Source organism: Natator depressus, chromosome 1 (assembly GCF_965152275.1).
Source record: "Natator depressus isolate rNatDep1 chromosome 1, rNatDep2.hap1, whole genome shotgun sequence".
Lineage (NCBI taxonomy): Eukaryota > Metazoa > Chordata > Testudines > Cheloniidae > Natator > Natator depressus.
Window position 1 is genome coordinate 319,584,392 of NC_134234.1, and position 17,750 is coordinate 319,602,141.

Consider the following 17,750-nt stretch of genomic DNA (forward strand, 5'->3'; position numbering starts at 1 on the left):
GTTGTACTGACCTGTATATTGGGACAGGCGAGGGGCAAAAGGACTGCTAGGAGGGCCTACCTGGAAAAGATCCACCATTGGTTTCGTTAGTTTGGAAAAGCTTCCAAACTTTTAGATGTTTATTCAGACTTCCAAATCTTTGAAGGTTTGTTCTATGCTAACTAACGTGTGGAATAATCTCCCATATGATATGCAGTAGGTGGAGCCACTAAAGTACACTACTACACCACTGAATGAAAAGGTAGCTAAATAGTATCCTGGGATATATTGTTCAGAACTGTTAGCTTGTGCTCAGATGGCTGTCATTGCTGAAATGCTGAGTTTTACTATGAATAGGATTATTAATTTTTGTAAATAATATTAGTAATATATTGCAGAAAACTATTTTTGTCAGAAAAATGCAATCCAATTATGACTGCAGAGTTGAAATTATTTTACTTTTTTAAAAGATTTTGACAGTGAAAGTGGAAGGCTTTCCTAAATACCCTAAGGGAATTGTAAAGCGTTCAGATGTGGAAAAATTCCTTTTAAAGAAGAGCAGATTCCCTAAGATCTACATGTCACAATACTTTAAGCTTCTGGAAAAGTTCCAAATTGCATTGCCATTAGGAGAAGATCAACTACTTGTTCCAAGCAGGTAAAAAAGAGCTAAAACCACAAATGTGCCATGGAAATGTATCAAGATCAAAAACTCTGATATTCTCAGGCTGTAATGACATTTCTAGCTGTTTGATATCAAAGCAATTTCCCCTTAGTGAGCAAGACTTTGACTGATTATGCTAGATTGGTATACTACTCAATTTCTTTCATAAAAGTTAAACTGATCTTGTAGTAAACAAAGTTATATCTAGGGCCCTACCAAATTCACAGCCATGAAAAATACGTCACAAACTGTGAAATCTGGTCTCCCCCGTGAAATCTTGCTTTTTGTGTGCTTTTACCTTATACTATACAGATTTCACGGGAGAGACCAGCGTTTCTGAAATTGGGGATCCTGACCCAAAAGAGAGTTTCAGGGAAGGTCATGGTATTGCCACCGTTACTTCTGTGCTGCCTTCAGAGCTGGCCAGAGAGCGGCGGCTGTTAGCCAGGCTGCCAGCTCTGAAGGCAGCGCCCCGCCAGCAGCAGCACAAAAGTAAGGGTGGCAATACCATACCATGCCACCCTTTACTCTGCGCTGCTGCCTTCAGAGCTGGGTGCCCAGAGAGTGCCAGCTGCTGAGTGAGGGTCCAGCTCTGCAGGCAGCAGCACAGAAGTAAGGGTGGCCATACCATGCCATCCTTACTTCTGTGCTGCTGCTGGCAGCGGCTCTGCCATCAGAGCTGAGCTCCTAGCCAGCAGCCGCTGCTCTCCAGCTGCTCAGCTCTGAAGGCAGCGCCGCTGTCAGCAGCAACGCAGAAGTAAGGGTAGCAGTATCGCAACCCCCCCACAATAACCTTGCAACCCTCACCCCAACTCCTTTTTGAGTCAGGACCCCCTACTGTTACAACAACATGAAATTTCAGATTTTAATAGCTGAAATAATGAAATTTATGACTTTTAAAAGCCTATAACCATGAAATTGAGCAAAATGGACCATGAATTTGGTAGGGCACTAGTTGTATACTATTAGCACAATGAAAAATGGCACATATAAAAGGCAAAATATTTTGTGAGAATACAATTTCTTTTACAATGAGACCACAATAGCAAAATATCCTATACTACTAATGATCAAATCATCCAGATAGTACCAGTATATACAGGTACTCATTTCAATATAAGTCATAAACATTAGTATTTATAAACTTTTTAGTTTGTCAGGACCACACTTGGGAGGAGTTGCACTGCCCACGCAGTGATGCCTGGAGGCATTATGCCTTTGAATCGTCTAATGGTTAAACTATAGTACTGGAAATCCGAAGTTATGAGTTGTAATGCCAGTGTTGACACCCTCTTTTTGCGTGAGCTATGACAGGTCACATGGCCTCTCTGCCTCAGTTTTTACATCAGTGCAATGTAGATACTAATCCTTACCTTCCTTAAAGGATGGAGTGTTGTGTGGATTATTCCTTTGAAACTCTTCAGAGTCCTTGGATGTGTGATGTTATAAGTGCAAGATAAGAATTATCTATAAGAATTATATTTACATAATTTTTTTCACACACTTATATCCTTGGATAGTTCCCCGAAATCACTGGGACTGCATGCGGTTTAAATTGAGCAGAAATTGTCCATTAACATGAAAAATAAATAAACACACTAGTACAGATAAACCCCAATAATCTGCCCCCTGCTTATGTGATTTGGTGATGCATTCATTTCTGACATTCATTCATCAATATAGCTAACATAATCATCTGTACAATAATTCTCACTTTAGTCTATGTATTTAATAATTCTGGAAGTAATAAATTATGAAATACTGGAAAATAATGTTCCTGTTTCTTTCAGTTTGTCTGATCACAGACCTGTTATAGAGCTTCCCCACTGTGAAAACTCAGGAATCATCATTAGGCTGTATGAGATGCCATACTTTCCCATGGGATTCTGGTCCAGACTGATCAACAGGTTGCTTGAAGTGTCTCCTTACATGCTGTCAGGAAGAGGTACTGACATTTAACTTTAAAACTATCAATGTGTGTGTTTACCTTGAACACCTAGTAGCCAAGGGGTTGAATTCAGGTCTACAGATTCAAATCCTAATTCCTACTACTTTCTTGAAATTTTGTGTGTTATATTTTTGTTTTGGGCTCATCTCTGGCCATTTTACAAGTGTAAGAAAACAAAATAGTGGCCATTACTTGTAACTTAAAAACTCTTAGGAACACTTTGTGCCTGCCCTCTGTGTGAGTGAGAAAGGGAGAATGAAAGCAGGCTCTTGCTCTCTTGTGTTCCCTCTCTCCCCAGCCCACCATGTGCGCACACACACGCCAGACACAAAGGGAATCTTTGCATTTAAGCACTGATGGGATTAGTTTCTGCAAAAATGGCAGGAAAAAGAAGGGAAGATGTAGCGCCATTGTCTCCTCCTATGCCACATCACCCAGCGGAGCTGGCTGAGCATAGAGGGGATTAGATGCTGCACCGGGGGTAATGCAGTTGCTGTTCGTCACTGAAGACCCCCCCACATCTTTAAAAAACATTGTACCTACTTAGACCCGGTGCCTCTTGGATTTCCTGCTAGGGTAGTGTGCTTCCACATGGCACCCGATACAGGGTTATGGCTGTATGACAGAATTCTGCCATTAATGGGGAAAAACCTGGCTATATTGAACACATCCTCTGAGTCTCATCTTGGGGGATATTGCACTCTGACACCCATCTCCTTCTAGGAGTTCTACCATTGACACCAAGTTTTGTTGTGTTGGCTCCTGGGGCTTGAAATTAATTGCCCTTACACATTTGCTGATGCCCATTTCTTCCCCCTTTTAAAAAAATTCTGCAGACTCTAATTTTATCAGAACCATTTTTAAATCACTCTCAGTCCATATGAAGGGCCTACTCCCCCCACCGCTTCTCAGTTCACTGGGGTTTTTAATTTTTAATAACATATGAGCATTAGCTGCAGCTAGACGATTCACACAAATGTATCTTTGGTAATGCTCTTCAAATTTTACTTAATATACACCTCTGCTATTCTGGCAATTGATCTCTCCTGGGCAGACCATTCCAGTCACATCAGGCTATGGTGCATATGTAATATAGACATGTCCACCTGGGAGAAAATGGAAGACACCAAGTGATTTCATTTATTGCCTAAGAAACTTTATATTTGACTCCAGTTTGCCTGCACTTCAAGGTCTGTACTTTACCTACATTCACCAACTAGTCCATGAGCTGAGTCAATATTTAGTATTCTTGTATATGCATTGGTGGAATGGTCAAAAATGTGATTAGGATGTTCAGCTTTTCTGGTGATGCACAATTGCATGCAAAGATGCATTGGTTGTTTGTGTTGTATAAATATGTATAAATCTATAAAACCACAAGTACATGCTTACAATAGTATTTTTGGAATGTTCAGCCCAGTTTATAGAGCTCATATTAGAGGTCTGACTTTGACTAACTTTGTTTTCCCTAGAACGAGCTCTTCGTCCTAATAGAATGTATTGGAGACAAGGCGTTTACCTGAACTGGTCTCCTGAAGCTTACTGTCTAGTGGAATCAACAGAATTTGATAGCAATCCAGACAGTTTTTTGAAAATTACAGCTCCTTCTTGCAGAAAAGGTTAAATTATTCCTGAATATGTTCTTGTATCTGCTGTTTGAGTTAAACTTGGTGCATTTCTTCATTTTGCTTGCTCCTTTTAGAACATGCAGTATGTTTTTATAATCGGAGATATGAGACGGTGGTTCTAATTACTTTTTTTGGGGGCTTTTTACAGGTTGTATCCTTTTGGGGCAAGTTGTGGATCACATTGATTCTCTTATGGAAGAATGGTTTCCAGGTTTACTGGATATAGATGTATGTGGTGAAGGGGAAACTCTGTTGAAGAAATGGGCTTTGTGTAGCTTTGAGGATGGCAAAGAGCACCAAAAAATATTACTTGATGATTTACTTGAAAAAGCTGAAGAAGGTATATAATGTTTTAATTAAGCTAATTAGATTACCCATATAAATAAGTATTTATACAGTAACTCCTTGCTTAACGTTGTAGTTATGTTTCTGAAAAATGCTACTTTAAGTGAAACAATGTTAAGCGAATCCAATTTCCTCATAAGAATTAATGTAAATAGGGAGGGTTAGGTTCCAGGGAAACTTTTTTCGCCAGACAAATGAGACACACACACACACACACACACAGCATAAGTTTTAAACAAACAATTTAATACTGTACACAGCGATGATGATTGTGAAGCTTGGTTGAGGTGGTGAAGTCAGAAGGTGGAAGAGAGTGGGATATTTCCCAGGGAATGCCTTACTGCTAAATGATGAACTAGAACTCGGCTGAGCCTTCAAGGGTTAACACGTTGTTATTGTAGCCTCACATTCAACAAGGGAGCACAAATGGAGGGAGTGGAGACTGCATGGCAGAGACAGAGACCCACACCATGTGTATGAAAACAAGGAGTCCGGTGGCACCTTAAAGACTAACATATTTGTGTGTGTGTGTGTGTGTGTGTGTGAGAGAGAGAGAGAGAGAGAGACGCTTTGCCCCTTTAAGTACGCTGACCCCACTCTAAGTACACTGCCTTTTTAAGTAGATCAGCAAGTTGAGACAGCAGCTGCTGCCAGCAAGCTCCCTCCCTCCTGAGCCCTGTCATGTCCCCCCCTGCTCTGTGGAGATGGGGGGCAGGAGTGGGGGAAAACGGGACACCCTCACATTAGTACCCCTCATTCCCCCCACACACAAACGGCAAGCAGGAGGCTCCCGCGAACAACTCCAAGGCAGAGGGCAGGAGCAGCACACGGCAATGTGGGGAGGGACAGCTGAACTGCCTGGCAATTGATAGCCTGCTGGGTGGCTGCCGCACAGGGAACATAGGGAAGTGGGGAGCTGATAGGGGGGCTGCCTGGTTCCAAGCCCCCACCAGCTAGCTCCAACAGGCGGCTCTTTTTCTGCAAGCAGTGGACAAAACAGGCAGCTGCCAAACAATGTTAGAAGGGAGCATTGCACAACTTTAAACGAGCATGTTCTCTAACTGATCAGCAGCGTAACAATGAAACAATGTTAACCGGGAAGACGTTAAGTGAGGAGTTACTGTACATGATGCCCATTGCCATAGCATTTAGACACCTCACATTATTTAAGAACACTTGATTAAAATAAACAAAACAATCCTCATAATGTGGTTCAACAACCACAACTTTTTTGTCCTAATGCCTTTGTATTACAATACAGTATGGGCCAGATTGTGGCTAGCCCCTGCACTGCTGTACAAAGTGGGAGGGTTGAAAGACACTCGCCTACTCATCTGCGGGACCTGATCCAGCAATTCATTATTCATGTGATTAATTCTGACTTCATGTTAGTACTGCAGTTGACATTAGTTCTGTTGATTGGATCCTGTACAGCGGTCACAATTTAAAAAGGCAATATTAGCCAACAGGTACCACGCATTTACTAGAGTTATTTCCTATTCTAGGTATAGAGAAAAAATGTGGTATCTCAGCTTAATGCTGTATGGTAACTCTTGACAGAGGCTAGTTTTTAATGTTGACCACTGCATATGCCATTAAACCATGGTTTGGAATTATTTACACATGCAAGAAATGTATATAAATTGAAGTATCTCTCTCTATTTATGTATACAACTAATGCACTTCATATGAACTTTGCATATGTGTACTAACTAGTGACAACTGAATATATGTACGCTTCACTCGGTTTAGTGTGGTGAATATGCTATTTTATCTGCTTTTCAACTGCATCTCATATTTTTTCTTTCTTACTTAGGTGATCTCTTAGTAAATCCAGATCAACCAAGATTTACCATTCCAATAGCCCAGATTGCTCCTGACCTGATATTGGCTGATTTGCCTAGAAATATCATGTTGAACAATGATGAATTGGAATTTGACCAGGCTCCTGAATTTCTGTTGGGTGAATATTCATTTTTTGTCTCCTCTATATACCTAATATGTGGCAAGAATATTAAAAGTGTAATGTTTATGTAACTTAAGCTATCGGTCTAAATTATGAAACATACTGAAAACATTTTACCGGGGTTTTTTTTCTATTTGATTTATCTACTATGCTGCTGAAAGATGCTTCTGAATTATAGAGCATTCTTTTTTAACTGCGAGTAATATGTATGTTAGGGCCCTGATTTTTCAGATGTGCTTGAGCACACATGACTCTCACTGGCTTATGCTCTGTGCTTTTTAGAGTCAGGCCCAGTCAATTTGAGAAAAGATTGATGTTCTTTTATTTTTTTATATTCCCTTCCATTTTCTTTTTGAAAAGGTGACGGTGGTTTTGGATCTGTGTACCGCGCATCATATGGTGGAGAAGAAGTAGCTGTAAAGATTTTTAATAAACATACCTCCCTCAGAATCTTACGACAAGTAAGAAATGTTGCTTCTTTTTATATTGCAGCACTAGTAAAACCACGATAGTGAAGGGTTTGATAATGTTTAAGCACAGTCTCTGCCTTAATTCTGAATTTTCTGCCTTTTAGTGATTAATATTGTTGAAACAAACACAGTTCACCCAGAACTATCAATATTATAATACATGCAGTATTTCACTTGATTTTACAATTTACAGGAGCTTGCAGTGCTTTGTCATCTTCATCACCCTAGCTTAGTGTCTTTGCTGGCTGCTGCAATCCGTCCCCGGATGTTGGTAATGGAATTAGCCCCTAAGGGTTCTCTGGATCGTTTACTTCAGCAAGATAGTTCAAGCTTAACTAAAACACTTCAGCACAGGATAGCTCTACATGTAGCAGATGGTTTAAGGTAAATTTTCTTGAAATGCTAATTTTGGCACTGAAAAATATTGACAGTCTGAAAGTAGGAAAGCTTTCTCTTTCCCCTTCCTTGACTCTCCTTCCATGGAGGTGTATTCTCTTAGTCAAATAAGTTCTATCTTTTTATATTTGATTAATTGAATAGAGGATAAAATACTGTCTGTGTACTTGAAGCAGTGTATACAATGCAGTATACTTCTATTAAATTATGTAAGATCATTCAAAACACTCTATAGAAAGGTAATTATTTCTATTCAATTCTATAGCAGTTTTCCATATGGGATTTGTAGGCACGGGCTACAAGAAGAACATTCTGTCAAGGGCATCTGCTATCATTATTTAATTGGGCATCTGATGACATATACTAGCTTATCCTTTCAAGATCTTAATGAACTGTAAGGCTAGGCTATCATATATTCTTAATTTGTGTGTGTCCCAAAAGAGACAGCATTCTGTACTTTTTTTTTTTAAAATGTAGTCTAGATTATTTATTTTGTCAGTTTTCAAGTAAATGAATGAATAAAGGCAGAAAGCACGAAGTGACAACTCACCTGTAGGGCCAGGAACCAGAAAACCACTCACAAGCAGTCGATACTTTTACATTTGGTCTATTGTCTTTTCTCTTGTGTTTTTTGTTTTTTCTATTCACAAGTGGGATTCATGTGAATGGAGAAAAAGCCAGCACTCTTGACCTTTAATTTGTCCCATTCTTTTTAACCTGAAAATCTGTGAATGTCCTCATAAAGGCTAGGGAAATATGATTTTAAAATTACAAAATCTGGCAGGGAAGCTCAGGGGCAGGTATAGGTGAAACTACTTTTATTTTTTGTTTAATTGGCTTCTTTTTCAAGTTGGTGGTGTCCCTCTAGGTGAGGTGTCTTGAACTATAATACCAAGTTGTTCATGTACCAATAACTGTTATATTGGGATAATTCCAAAACCATAATCCATCAATCTGATATCGTATTAGTGAACTTTTTCCTTCTGATGTCAGAATAATTAAAATTAATAGCATGGCTTATTATAGTATTATTAATGCAGTCAGTGTAAATAGATAGATATGGATTTTAAATGCTTTCACCTAAATACTTTTTTGTTAACAGGTATCTTCATTCTTCAATGATCATTTATCGTGATTTAAAGCCTCATAATGTGCTGCTCTTTACATTATATCCCAATTCAGCAGTCATTGCAAAGATTGCTGATTATGGCATTGCTCAGTATTGCTGCAGAATGGGGATAAAAACCTCAGAAGGTACACCAGGTATGGCAAAAAATGCTTTGTTGTATTTTTTGTTTTGTTAAAAAGAATAAAGACAATATTTTGTAATTCCACCATAAGAAGTGTACAGTTAAGGAACAGTCTACATTGCTGTGGTTCTCACCATGTTATAACTGATGAAAACAGATTTATATACCCTGGGCCTGATTGCCATTTACACTAAGGGGCCTTTTACACAATGTTGGCAGTATAATGGGGTGTTAAAAAGAATGTAAGTTAAATTACATTAACTGATTTTAATTATTTTTTCTTTTGTACAAATATGTTCAGTTTGAATATTTTTATGCTTATTATTTTATTAAAACAATATTTTAAATGTGGTTGGGTTTTCGTGGTCAGTAATGTGCTCTTTAGGGTTCTGATTTTTCAGAGGTGCTGAACACCTGCAGCTCCCATTGATTTTAATTGGATCACATTTACACCATTTGAAGGCCCCTTTGCACTATTAGAGCAATGAAAAAGTAGCCTTGGAGCAGGGGTCTCAAACTCAAATGACCACGAGGGCCACATGAGGACTAGTGCATTGGTCCGGGGGCCTCATCACTGACACCCCCCCCTCGCTGCCCCCTGCACCGCCCCCACTCCACCCCTTCCATGAGGCCCCGCCCCTGCCCCGCCTCTTCCCACCCCTTTCCTGCCTCCATTCCAACCCCTTCCCTGAAGTCCTCACCCCAACACTGCCCCCTCCCTGCCCCCAGGGGGTGCAGGAGGGGTGCGGGCTGTGGTGGGGGCTCAGGGAAGGGAGTTGAGGTGCAGGGTGCGGCAGGGGGCTCAGGGCAGGGAGTTGGGGTGCGGGGTGCAGGAGCGAGTGCAGGATGTGGCAGAGGGTTGGGGTGCAGGCAGGGGGCTCAGGGCAGAGAGTTGGGGTGCAGCAGGGGGTTGGGGTGCAGGCAGGGGGCTCAGGGCAGGGGGTTGGGGTGCAGGAGGTGTGTGGGATGCGGCGGGGGGCTCAGTGCAGGGAGCTGGTGCCGGAGGGGTGCAGGGAGTGGTAGGGGGCCTAGGGCAGGGAGTTGGGGGGCGGGGTGCAGGAGGGGTTTGGGCTCCGGCCTGACGCCACTTACCTAGAGCAGCTCCAGGGTGGCAGCGGCGTGCACTGGGGTCAGGGCAGGCTCCCTTTCTGCCTGTCCTGGCCCCGGTCCCGCTCCGCTCTGGGAAGCAACCGGAACCATGTCCCTGTGGCCCAGGGGAGGGAAGGATGTGGGTGAGGACACAGGGATCCGTGCGCTGCTTTTGCCGCTCCTCCAGGAACCTCCCCCGAAGCTCCCATTGACCGCGGTTCCCCGTTCCCAGCCAATGGGAGCTTTGGGGGGCGGTACCTGGAAGTCAGGGCAATGCACGGAGCCGTCTGCCCCTCTCCCCCAGGCTGCAGAGACGTTGTGCTGGTTGCTTCAGGGAGCAGCGCAGGGCTCGCGGGGCCACAGGGGGCAATCCTGCCGGCCGAATCTGGCCCATGGGCTGTAGTTTGTCCACCCCTGGCCTGGAGGTAGGCTGGGGTGTGGGCCGCGGGCCGCTTAGTGGGCTGCAGGAAATAGCCCTGCAGCCCACATGCGGCCCGCGGGCCACATGTTTGAGACCCCTGCCTTAGAGTGAATGAGAATTGGGCCAATTGCCATGAACTTGAGGGCATGACTCCCATATCAGGCCCTGATTTAGGACTGCAGGATGTGCCCTTCCTTTTCAATATTAAATAATGAAGCTCTTTTGATGGTTAGAGTAATAGCACAGAAGCTTATTAACTGATTTACAGATACTTCTTTTACACTGACCTTCCATTTGCTCATTTCTTCTGTGATTTTTCAGCATATGGACTGCTGCCAGTTCAGAGATAGTATGTAATTTTTTGTTAACTTCCTGTGGCATTTTTCGTCAAGAGGTATTTATTCTTAAAGGGACAGGCATGGCATCAGCCTGGCATAAATCATAACTATTAATGAATCATTTATTTCCAGGATTTCGAGCACCAGAGGTTGCCAGAGGAAATGTTATTTACAATCAGCAAGCTGATGTATATTCATTTGGCTTGCTTCTTTATGACATTTTAACAGCAGGAGGTAGAATAATTGAAGGCATGAAGTTTCCAAATGAATTTGATGAATTAGCAATTCATGGAAAATTACCAGGTATGTCATGTTTCCTCAAGATTTAACACTGGAACATACAGAGGGGAAAGATCATTTGAATCAGCTACTGTACCAAATGACAAGAGGATAGCCAATGTGACACCATTTTGTTTTTAAAAGGGCTCCAGAGGTGATCCTGGCAATTACAGGCTGGTAAGCCTGACTTCAGTACGGGGCAAACTGGTTGAAACTACAGTAAAGAGCAAAATTGTCAGAGACATAGATTAACATAATTTGTTGGGGGAAGAGTCAACATGGTTTTTGTAAAGGGAAGTCATGCCTCACCAATCTACTAGAATTCTTTGAGAGGGTCAACATGCGTGTGGACAAGGGGGATCCAGTGGATACAGTATAACATTTTCAGAAAGCCTTTGAGGTGCCTCACCAAAGGCTCTTAAGCAAAGTAAGCTGTCATGGGGTAAGAAGGAAGGTCCTCTTATGGATCAGTAACTGGTTAAAAGATAGGAAACAAAGGATAGGAATAAATGGTCAGTTTTCAGAATGGAGAGAGGTAAATAGTGGTGTCCCCCAGGGGTCTGTATTGGGCCCAGTACTGTTCAGCATATTCATAAATGTTCTGGAAAAAGGGGTAAACAGTGAGATGGCAAAAATTGAAGATGATACAAAACTACTCAAAATAGTGAAGTCCAAAGCAGACTGTGAAGAGTTACAAAAGGATCTCTCAAATCTGGGGGACTGGGCAACAAAATGGCAGATGAAATTCAATGTTGATAAATGCAAAGTAATGCACATTGGAAAACATAATCCCAGCTATACATATAAAACGATGGGGTCTAAATTAGCTGTTACCACTCAAGAAAGAGATCTTGGAGTCATTGTGGATAGTTCTCTGAAAACATCCACTCAGTGTGCAGTGGCAGTCAAAAAAGCAAACAGAATGTTGGGAATTCTTAAGAAAGGGATAGAAAATAAGGCAGAAAAGATCATATTGCCTCTATATAAATCCATGGTACGCCCACATCTTGAATACTGCGTGCAAATGTGGTCATCCCATCTCAAAAAAGATATTTTGGAATTGGAAAAGGTTCAGAAAAGGGCAAGAAAAATTATTAGGGTTATGGAACGGCTTCCGTATGAGGAGAGATTAATAAGACTGGGACTTTTCAGCTTGGAAAAGAGGCAACTAAAGGGGGATGTGATAGAGGTCTATAAAATCATGACGGGTGTGGAGAAAGTAAACAAAGAAGTGTTATTTACTCTTTCTCATAACACAAGAACTAGGGGGTCACCAAATGAAATTAATAGGAAGCAAGTTTAAAACAAACAAAAGGAAGTATTTTTTCACACTATGCACAGTCAACCTGTAGAATGCCGTGCCAGAGGATGTTGTGAAGGCCAAGGCTATAACAGGCTTCAAAAAAGAACTAGATAAGTTCATGGAGGATAGGTCCATCAATGGCTATTAGCCAGGATAGTTTTGGCAGAAGCTGTTTGCCAGGAGCTGGGAATGGGTGACAGGGATGGATCACTTGATGATTACCTGTTCTGTTCATTCCCTCTAGAGCACCTGGCATTGGCCACTGTTGGAAGACAGGATACTGGGCTAGATGGACCTTTTGTCTGAGCCAGTCTGGCCGTTCATATGTTCTTATAGCGATTGTCATACTGTCTAAGATAAATTATTGCCACTTGTGTTGTATCCTATGTCTGACCGCGGCCACTACTTGGAGGATAATGCAAAACAATGAGCAGCTTTTGAATTTTTCTAAAATTACATCCCGTTTTCAAACAGTGAGAAACTCAGATTTGGTGATGTTGGGCCAATATCATCCCTGGTGTAACTTTATTAGAGATACATCAGGGATCAAATCGGTGCACTCTGTAAAGAAACAGGATTTTTGTATGCTTGGAACTAAATTCAGACCTGGTGTAAGAGAGAATATGTTCATTTTGTAGGCTGCATTTTATTCTTTAACCTTGTTTAATGTCATGTCCATATAAGGTGATACTGGGGATATCACCATGCATTTTGATGGACCAAAAAGAAAACATTAATTCACCATAATTAATATGTAAATTTTGGGTTTAGAACTCTCAGTGCCTAAGATGATGAGGTAAAGCACTATGTGAGAATTTAACCTCATAAATCCCATAAATGTTATTGGGAGTTCCTGTGCAGTGTGCTGAAAATTCACCCATATGATGAAAGACTTCTTCTAATTCTATTTAATACCATTCTCTCTGCCTAACAGAGACGAGTAAATTTTCAAAACAGAGTGCATGGGCATTGCCGAAGTCACCATTAAAAAGTCAACATTTGCCAGCAGTTACCGCTTAGATCCAATTCTAAAATTAGGGAAACAGTGATGCCTTGGGTATCATGATGTACCTGTTGGTAATGACAACCACTCTAGCTGTGTAACTCCAGTTTGCTGCTAATAGAAGTTGAGCATTTAATCTCTATGCAGTTTGAAATTTTACTCTAGTGTGGGATGTATCTCCGGACAACTTTGTAAGAAGTTGTGAGAAATTCTGGTAAGAAGAATGGTATTCATAACTCTCAGTCTTTAGTTGTGATAAGTTGTAATAATTAGGCAATTATCTAATTGGCAGCACAAAATGTATATTTTAGATCCTGTCAAAGAATATGGGTGTGCCCCCTGGCCTGAAGTTGAAAGTTTAATCAGCAAGTGTTTGAAAGAAAACCCTCAGGAAAGACCTACATCGGCCCAGGTAGTTTGTGATTGTATTATACAATTTCTAGTTTAGCATCTACCGTTGACTTATTATGTTCTACCAATTCAAGAGGAAGTGGTGAATTTAAGTTAGGACTTGTCTATGCAGTGTAAACCTCTGGCATAGTCTGCACCAGAGGGGTGTATATTCTAGCCCGTGCTAGCAAATTGCATACTAACTGGCCCACATAGACCCTGCACTAAAAGTTCCATAATGGGTATTATGTAGTCCCGTTTCAAACAGGACTACATTAACATGCACTACGGAACTTCTGGGTCCATGGGGGCCAGTTAGTGTGTTACATACCAGTGCACTAGAATTTACACCCCAGTGGTTCGGACTAGTGCACTGTGTAGATAAACCCTTCGTAAGAAGTACAATATTTTCTCCTCCCTAGTTTGAACAGAAACATTTGTGCAAAATACAAATCGGCCATTTTCTTTTATATTTTGCCATGAATCATCCAGTCATGTTTCTGTCACTTCATTACTTGGTGATTAATACTCTTATATGCTAGCCACATAGGATTCATGCCAGATAGACATTTTCAATTAACATTACACAACAAGAACTAGTTATAAAATTGTGGATGCAGTTAATCTACACCACTCCGTACATCTTCTATAATGGTATGGCTCTAAAAGCTACCATAGTGTGTCTTCTATCACAATACTACCTTGCTCTGTGATATTGGGTAAGATTTTCAAAAGTGCCTTAAGTGACTTAGGAGACTAAGTCACATTGACATTGTCCTGTAGTTTCAATTGGGAAAATGTATTCTTTACTTCCCCCTGAAAAACAGTAATGTAGTGCATAGTGACTGTGTACCTGCAGTACATGAGTGACTATTGCATGCTGTGATACTGTGTACATACCTTGTACTTTGTTATCCTTCAGAATGAAAAGTGCTATCTATTAATTTACAGGCTGTTATCTTGTGGTGTCCTTTACAGGTTTATGATATTTTGAACTCCGCAAAGCTTATCTGTTTGATGAGACATATTTCAATACGTAGTGCCTTTGCAGCAGAGTGCATGGTTGCAGCTAATCAAAGCTGCAAGAAGGCAGGGGTCTGGATAGGTACTGGAAATACAAAAAAAGGACAGGTTTCATTTATTGACTTAAATACAGATGGCCATACTTATGAGGTAGGTGTGAAGTTGTCATTTATTACTAACTCCTTGGCATTGATAGATCTGATGTTTCTATATTTACATATTAAATGCATTTTAACAGTAGGGTATAGCTTCTGGAAAGCCTAGCTCCCAGCTTTGACTGCTTTCATGCTGTACAGCCATATCAGCTACGTCTCATGGCCAAGAATTCCAAAGGCATTTGATATAAGAATCAGCACTGATACCATGAGATGAAGCAAAACAGCTGCCACTGGTCTGTTTGTTGTTGTTGTTTTTTGCTGTGTAGACTTACCTTATGAAACCATAAAACATTAGAATTGATAGTTACTGTACTGACAGGGAGGTGGGGACTTTGAGGCTTAATTCCCTATGTCTGAAAAGTGCTTTGAGATCCTCAGACCAAAAGGGCCACAGAAATGCTTCTTTTTTTAAGAGCAGTTACTGAGGGTGTCTCAGGGAGGGGCATAGCTAGAAGTCATGGGATGGAACTGAGTAAAGTGGAATTTAATATGAGTATCATGAGACTTCCTGACAGGTGAAGCTGTTTAGCTTATGGAATATAGAGCAGGGGAAAGGCCCTGGGGAAAAGGACTTGATGATCTCTCAAGGTCGCTTCCAGCTCCACATTTCTATGGTTCTGTGATCATCTTACCCTCCCTCCTGTCCATCCAACACCCCTCACAATATTGTCCTACCACCAATGTATTTCTTTCTTCCAGTGGGCTGGCTGTAGGCCAACCCTCAGCCTTTTTGCACTGAGGTCAGAACACAGACCAATAGTCCTGATAATCCTGCAGCCCAACACAACTTCTTGTCATTCCCACTCCTCCCAAGAGACTCTCTCTGCTGTGGAATGCAAATGTCAACATTTAGTTTCTGGAGTTCCCATATCCTGTATTGTCACAAGAAGCAGATTTGTAAACTGGAAGATGGATTATCCAGTCTAGGTATGCAAAGTTGCACACGTGTTTCACTACCAGCAGAGGATATAACTCCTCACAGAGCATGTTAAAAGAAGGATTTCTGTGACACAATAGACAGTAGTGAGACACAGGTATGAAATAGCAGATACTGTGTTACATTTGAAACTGCTGCTTTCTGGGGAAGGGGCGGATATTTTAAAATGAAATATTTTAGATCTCTGCTTTATTTCCATCAATTAAACTGTGCCACAGAAAGTACCATAAGTGCAGTTCCATTTCTTTGCTTCTCTAACAACAGCTTTCGGATCATTAGCTGCTATATGCTGAGAATGTATGTGTTCCTGGTAGTTAGATAATTAATGTGTTAGATCACCATGCTGGCCTTCTCACAGCATTGGGCAGACAGATGGTGCATTCTTAAAAGGACAGGCATGGCATCAGCCTGCCATGGATCATCGCTATTTATGAATCATTTATTTTCAGGATTTTGAATGCCAGAGGTTGCCAGAGGAAAAGATGAAAGTATCTTCTGCTAATTGGGGATTTCTTTCCATTGGGAAGAAAGGCCATCTTCCCAGAAGGGCCTGCTGTTTTTACTTTATGTAATTCACTCATGTAATCCTCGCTGAAAAATAACCAGGCTGCTTTTAATTATTTTTTCTTGACACAGGACGTTGCAGATGGAAGAATCTTGTGTTTGGCTTTAGTGACTCTTCCTACAGAGAAAGAAAACTGGATTGTGGCAGGAACCCAGTCTGGTTCTCTGTGGGCATTTAATACAGAAGATGGAAAAAACAAACACCATCTTCAGAAAATGTCCGATTCTGTTACCTGTTTATACTGCAACTTTTTTTCAAAGCAAAGGTATCATTTAGAGTGTACTACGGGCTACATTTTGAAATCTGACGTCACAGCAATATTAACAAAATGGGTGGTTGTACATGCAGACGCCTGTATAGTGCCTGCAACTACATACTTTACACATGTGTTAACTTGCTCTCAGGCAGAGCTTAAGTGCTTATTTTTGGACATGTGGCCCTGTGTTCACTTTTAGTGACCAGTAAAACCCCTGATCTGCCAGACACTTCTGTTTTTAAATCTTCTATAATGAACGTCCTTTCATGAGGCAATTCTGGAATTTATAATTTCATTTCAGCAAACAGAAGAATTTTTTTCTGGTGGGAACAGCTGATGGCAAAATAGCAGTTTTTGAAGACCAAGTAGTAAAGGTAAATTTAACATATACAGTACTCTCTTTAAAAAATGTAATCCGTAATATGTAAAGTAACTACTTCTAATAGCTTTCTTTCATGCAGTTTACCAAAAAAAAAAAAAAGAGGGGGTGGGGGGGAGTGCTGAACCAAAATCCAGTGGCACAAAGGAGTTCATCTTCAAGTGATTGCTCATGTGTATTCCACAATAGGTGTGTATGCTTGCCACGTGCACCGGTGCTGGAAGTTTTTCCCCTAGGACCACCCATGGGGGAGAGCTCCCCCCCACGACCCCTGGAGTGACGCCTGCCTGGCATGGTATAAGGGGGGCTGCGCTTCCCTCACCCTCAGTTCCTTCTTGCTGCCAGTGAAGGTGCATCGGAACTGCTCTGCTCCAGCTTTGCTGCAGCTCGTCCCCAGAACTCTTCATTTGTTCAGTAGTACCTGTAGTCAGTTAGCTAATTCAGTTAGTTTAATTAGTCATTGAGCCCAGGCCAGGGCATGCCCCGCTCCCCAGCCTTTAAGTCGTGCTGCTTTTGTAGGCGCTCTATGCCAAGGAGCAACCTGCATGCAGATTGTCTGCGCTGTTTGGGAGAAACCCATATCAGCGAAAGGTGCAAGATCTGCAAGTCTTTCAAGCCCCGGACTAAAAAAGAAAGGGACATTAGGCTCCGGGCCATCCTGATGGAGTCAGCACTGGCCCCAACCCCGGCACGCCGCTCTGAAGGTACCTGGTACAGCGGCGTCCGTACGCGGAGACCCTCCGGGACCATTGTCCAGTCAGCACCGCTCCCCGCCACGGGGCACACCAAGAGGACCGGAAAGACTCCCTCTTTGTAACGGCACCGAGGGAAGTCTGGGACAGAGGGTAGGCCCATGTCAGGTAGTCCTCGATCCCCGTTGGGCCCTAGGCCTCCCACTCACGTTGAGCAGAGTAGCCAGGCCCCTTCAGAGCAGGCCCAGTGGTACCAGTGGGCACCATGGCC

The 17,750-nt window shown here is 41.9% G+C and overlaps 1 protein-coding gene across 2 annotated transcripts in view; it reads left to right on the forward strand.

Moving 5' to 3' along the window:
- LRRK2 (leucine rich repeat kinase 2) overlaps positions 1-17,750 on the forward strand; it is a 119,290-nt gene that overhangs the window by 85,279 nt on the left and 16,261 nt on the right. For both annotated transcript variants that reach the window (XM_074942446.1, XM_074942447.1), the window contains exons 34-46: positions 450-637; positions 2,434-2,588; positions 4,064-4,210; positions 4,368-4,559; positions 6,381-6,527; positions 6,891-6,991; positions 7,194-7,384; positions 8,499-8,659; positions 10,627-10,797; positions 13,391-13,491; positions 14,448-14,642; positions 16,224-16,417; positions 16,710-16,782. In XM_074942446.1, the coding sequence (XP_074798547.1) occupies positions 450-637; positions 2,434-2,588; positions 4,064-4,210; positions 4,368-4,559; positions 6,381-6,527; positions 6,891-6,991; positions 7,194-7,384; positions 8,499-8,659; positions 10,627-10,797; positions 13,391-13,491; positions 14,448-14,642; positions 16,224-16,417; positions 16,710-16,782 (2,016 nt within the window). The remainder of the gene's footprint in view (positions 1-449; positions 638-2,433; positions 2,589-4,063; positions 4,211-4,367; positions 4,560-6,380; positions 6,528-6,890; positions 6,992-7,193; positions 7,385-8,498; positions 8,660-10,626; positions 10,798-13,390; positions 13,492-14,447; positions 14,643-16,223; positions 16,418-16,709; positions 16,783-17,750) is intronic.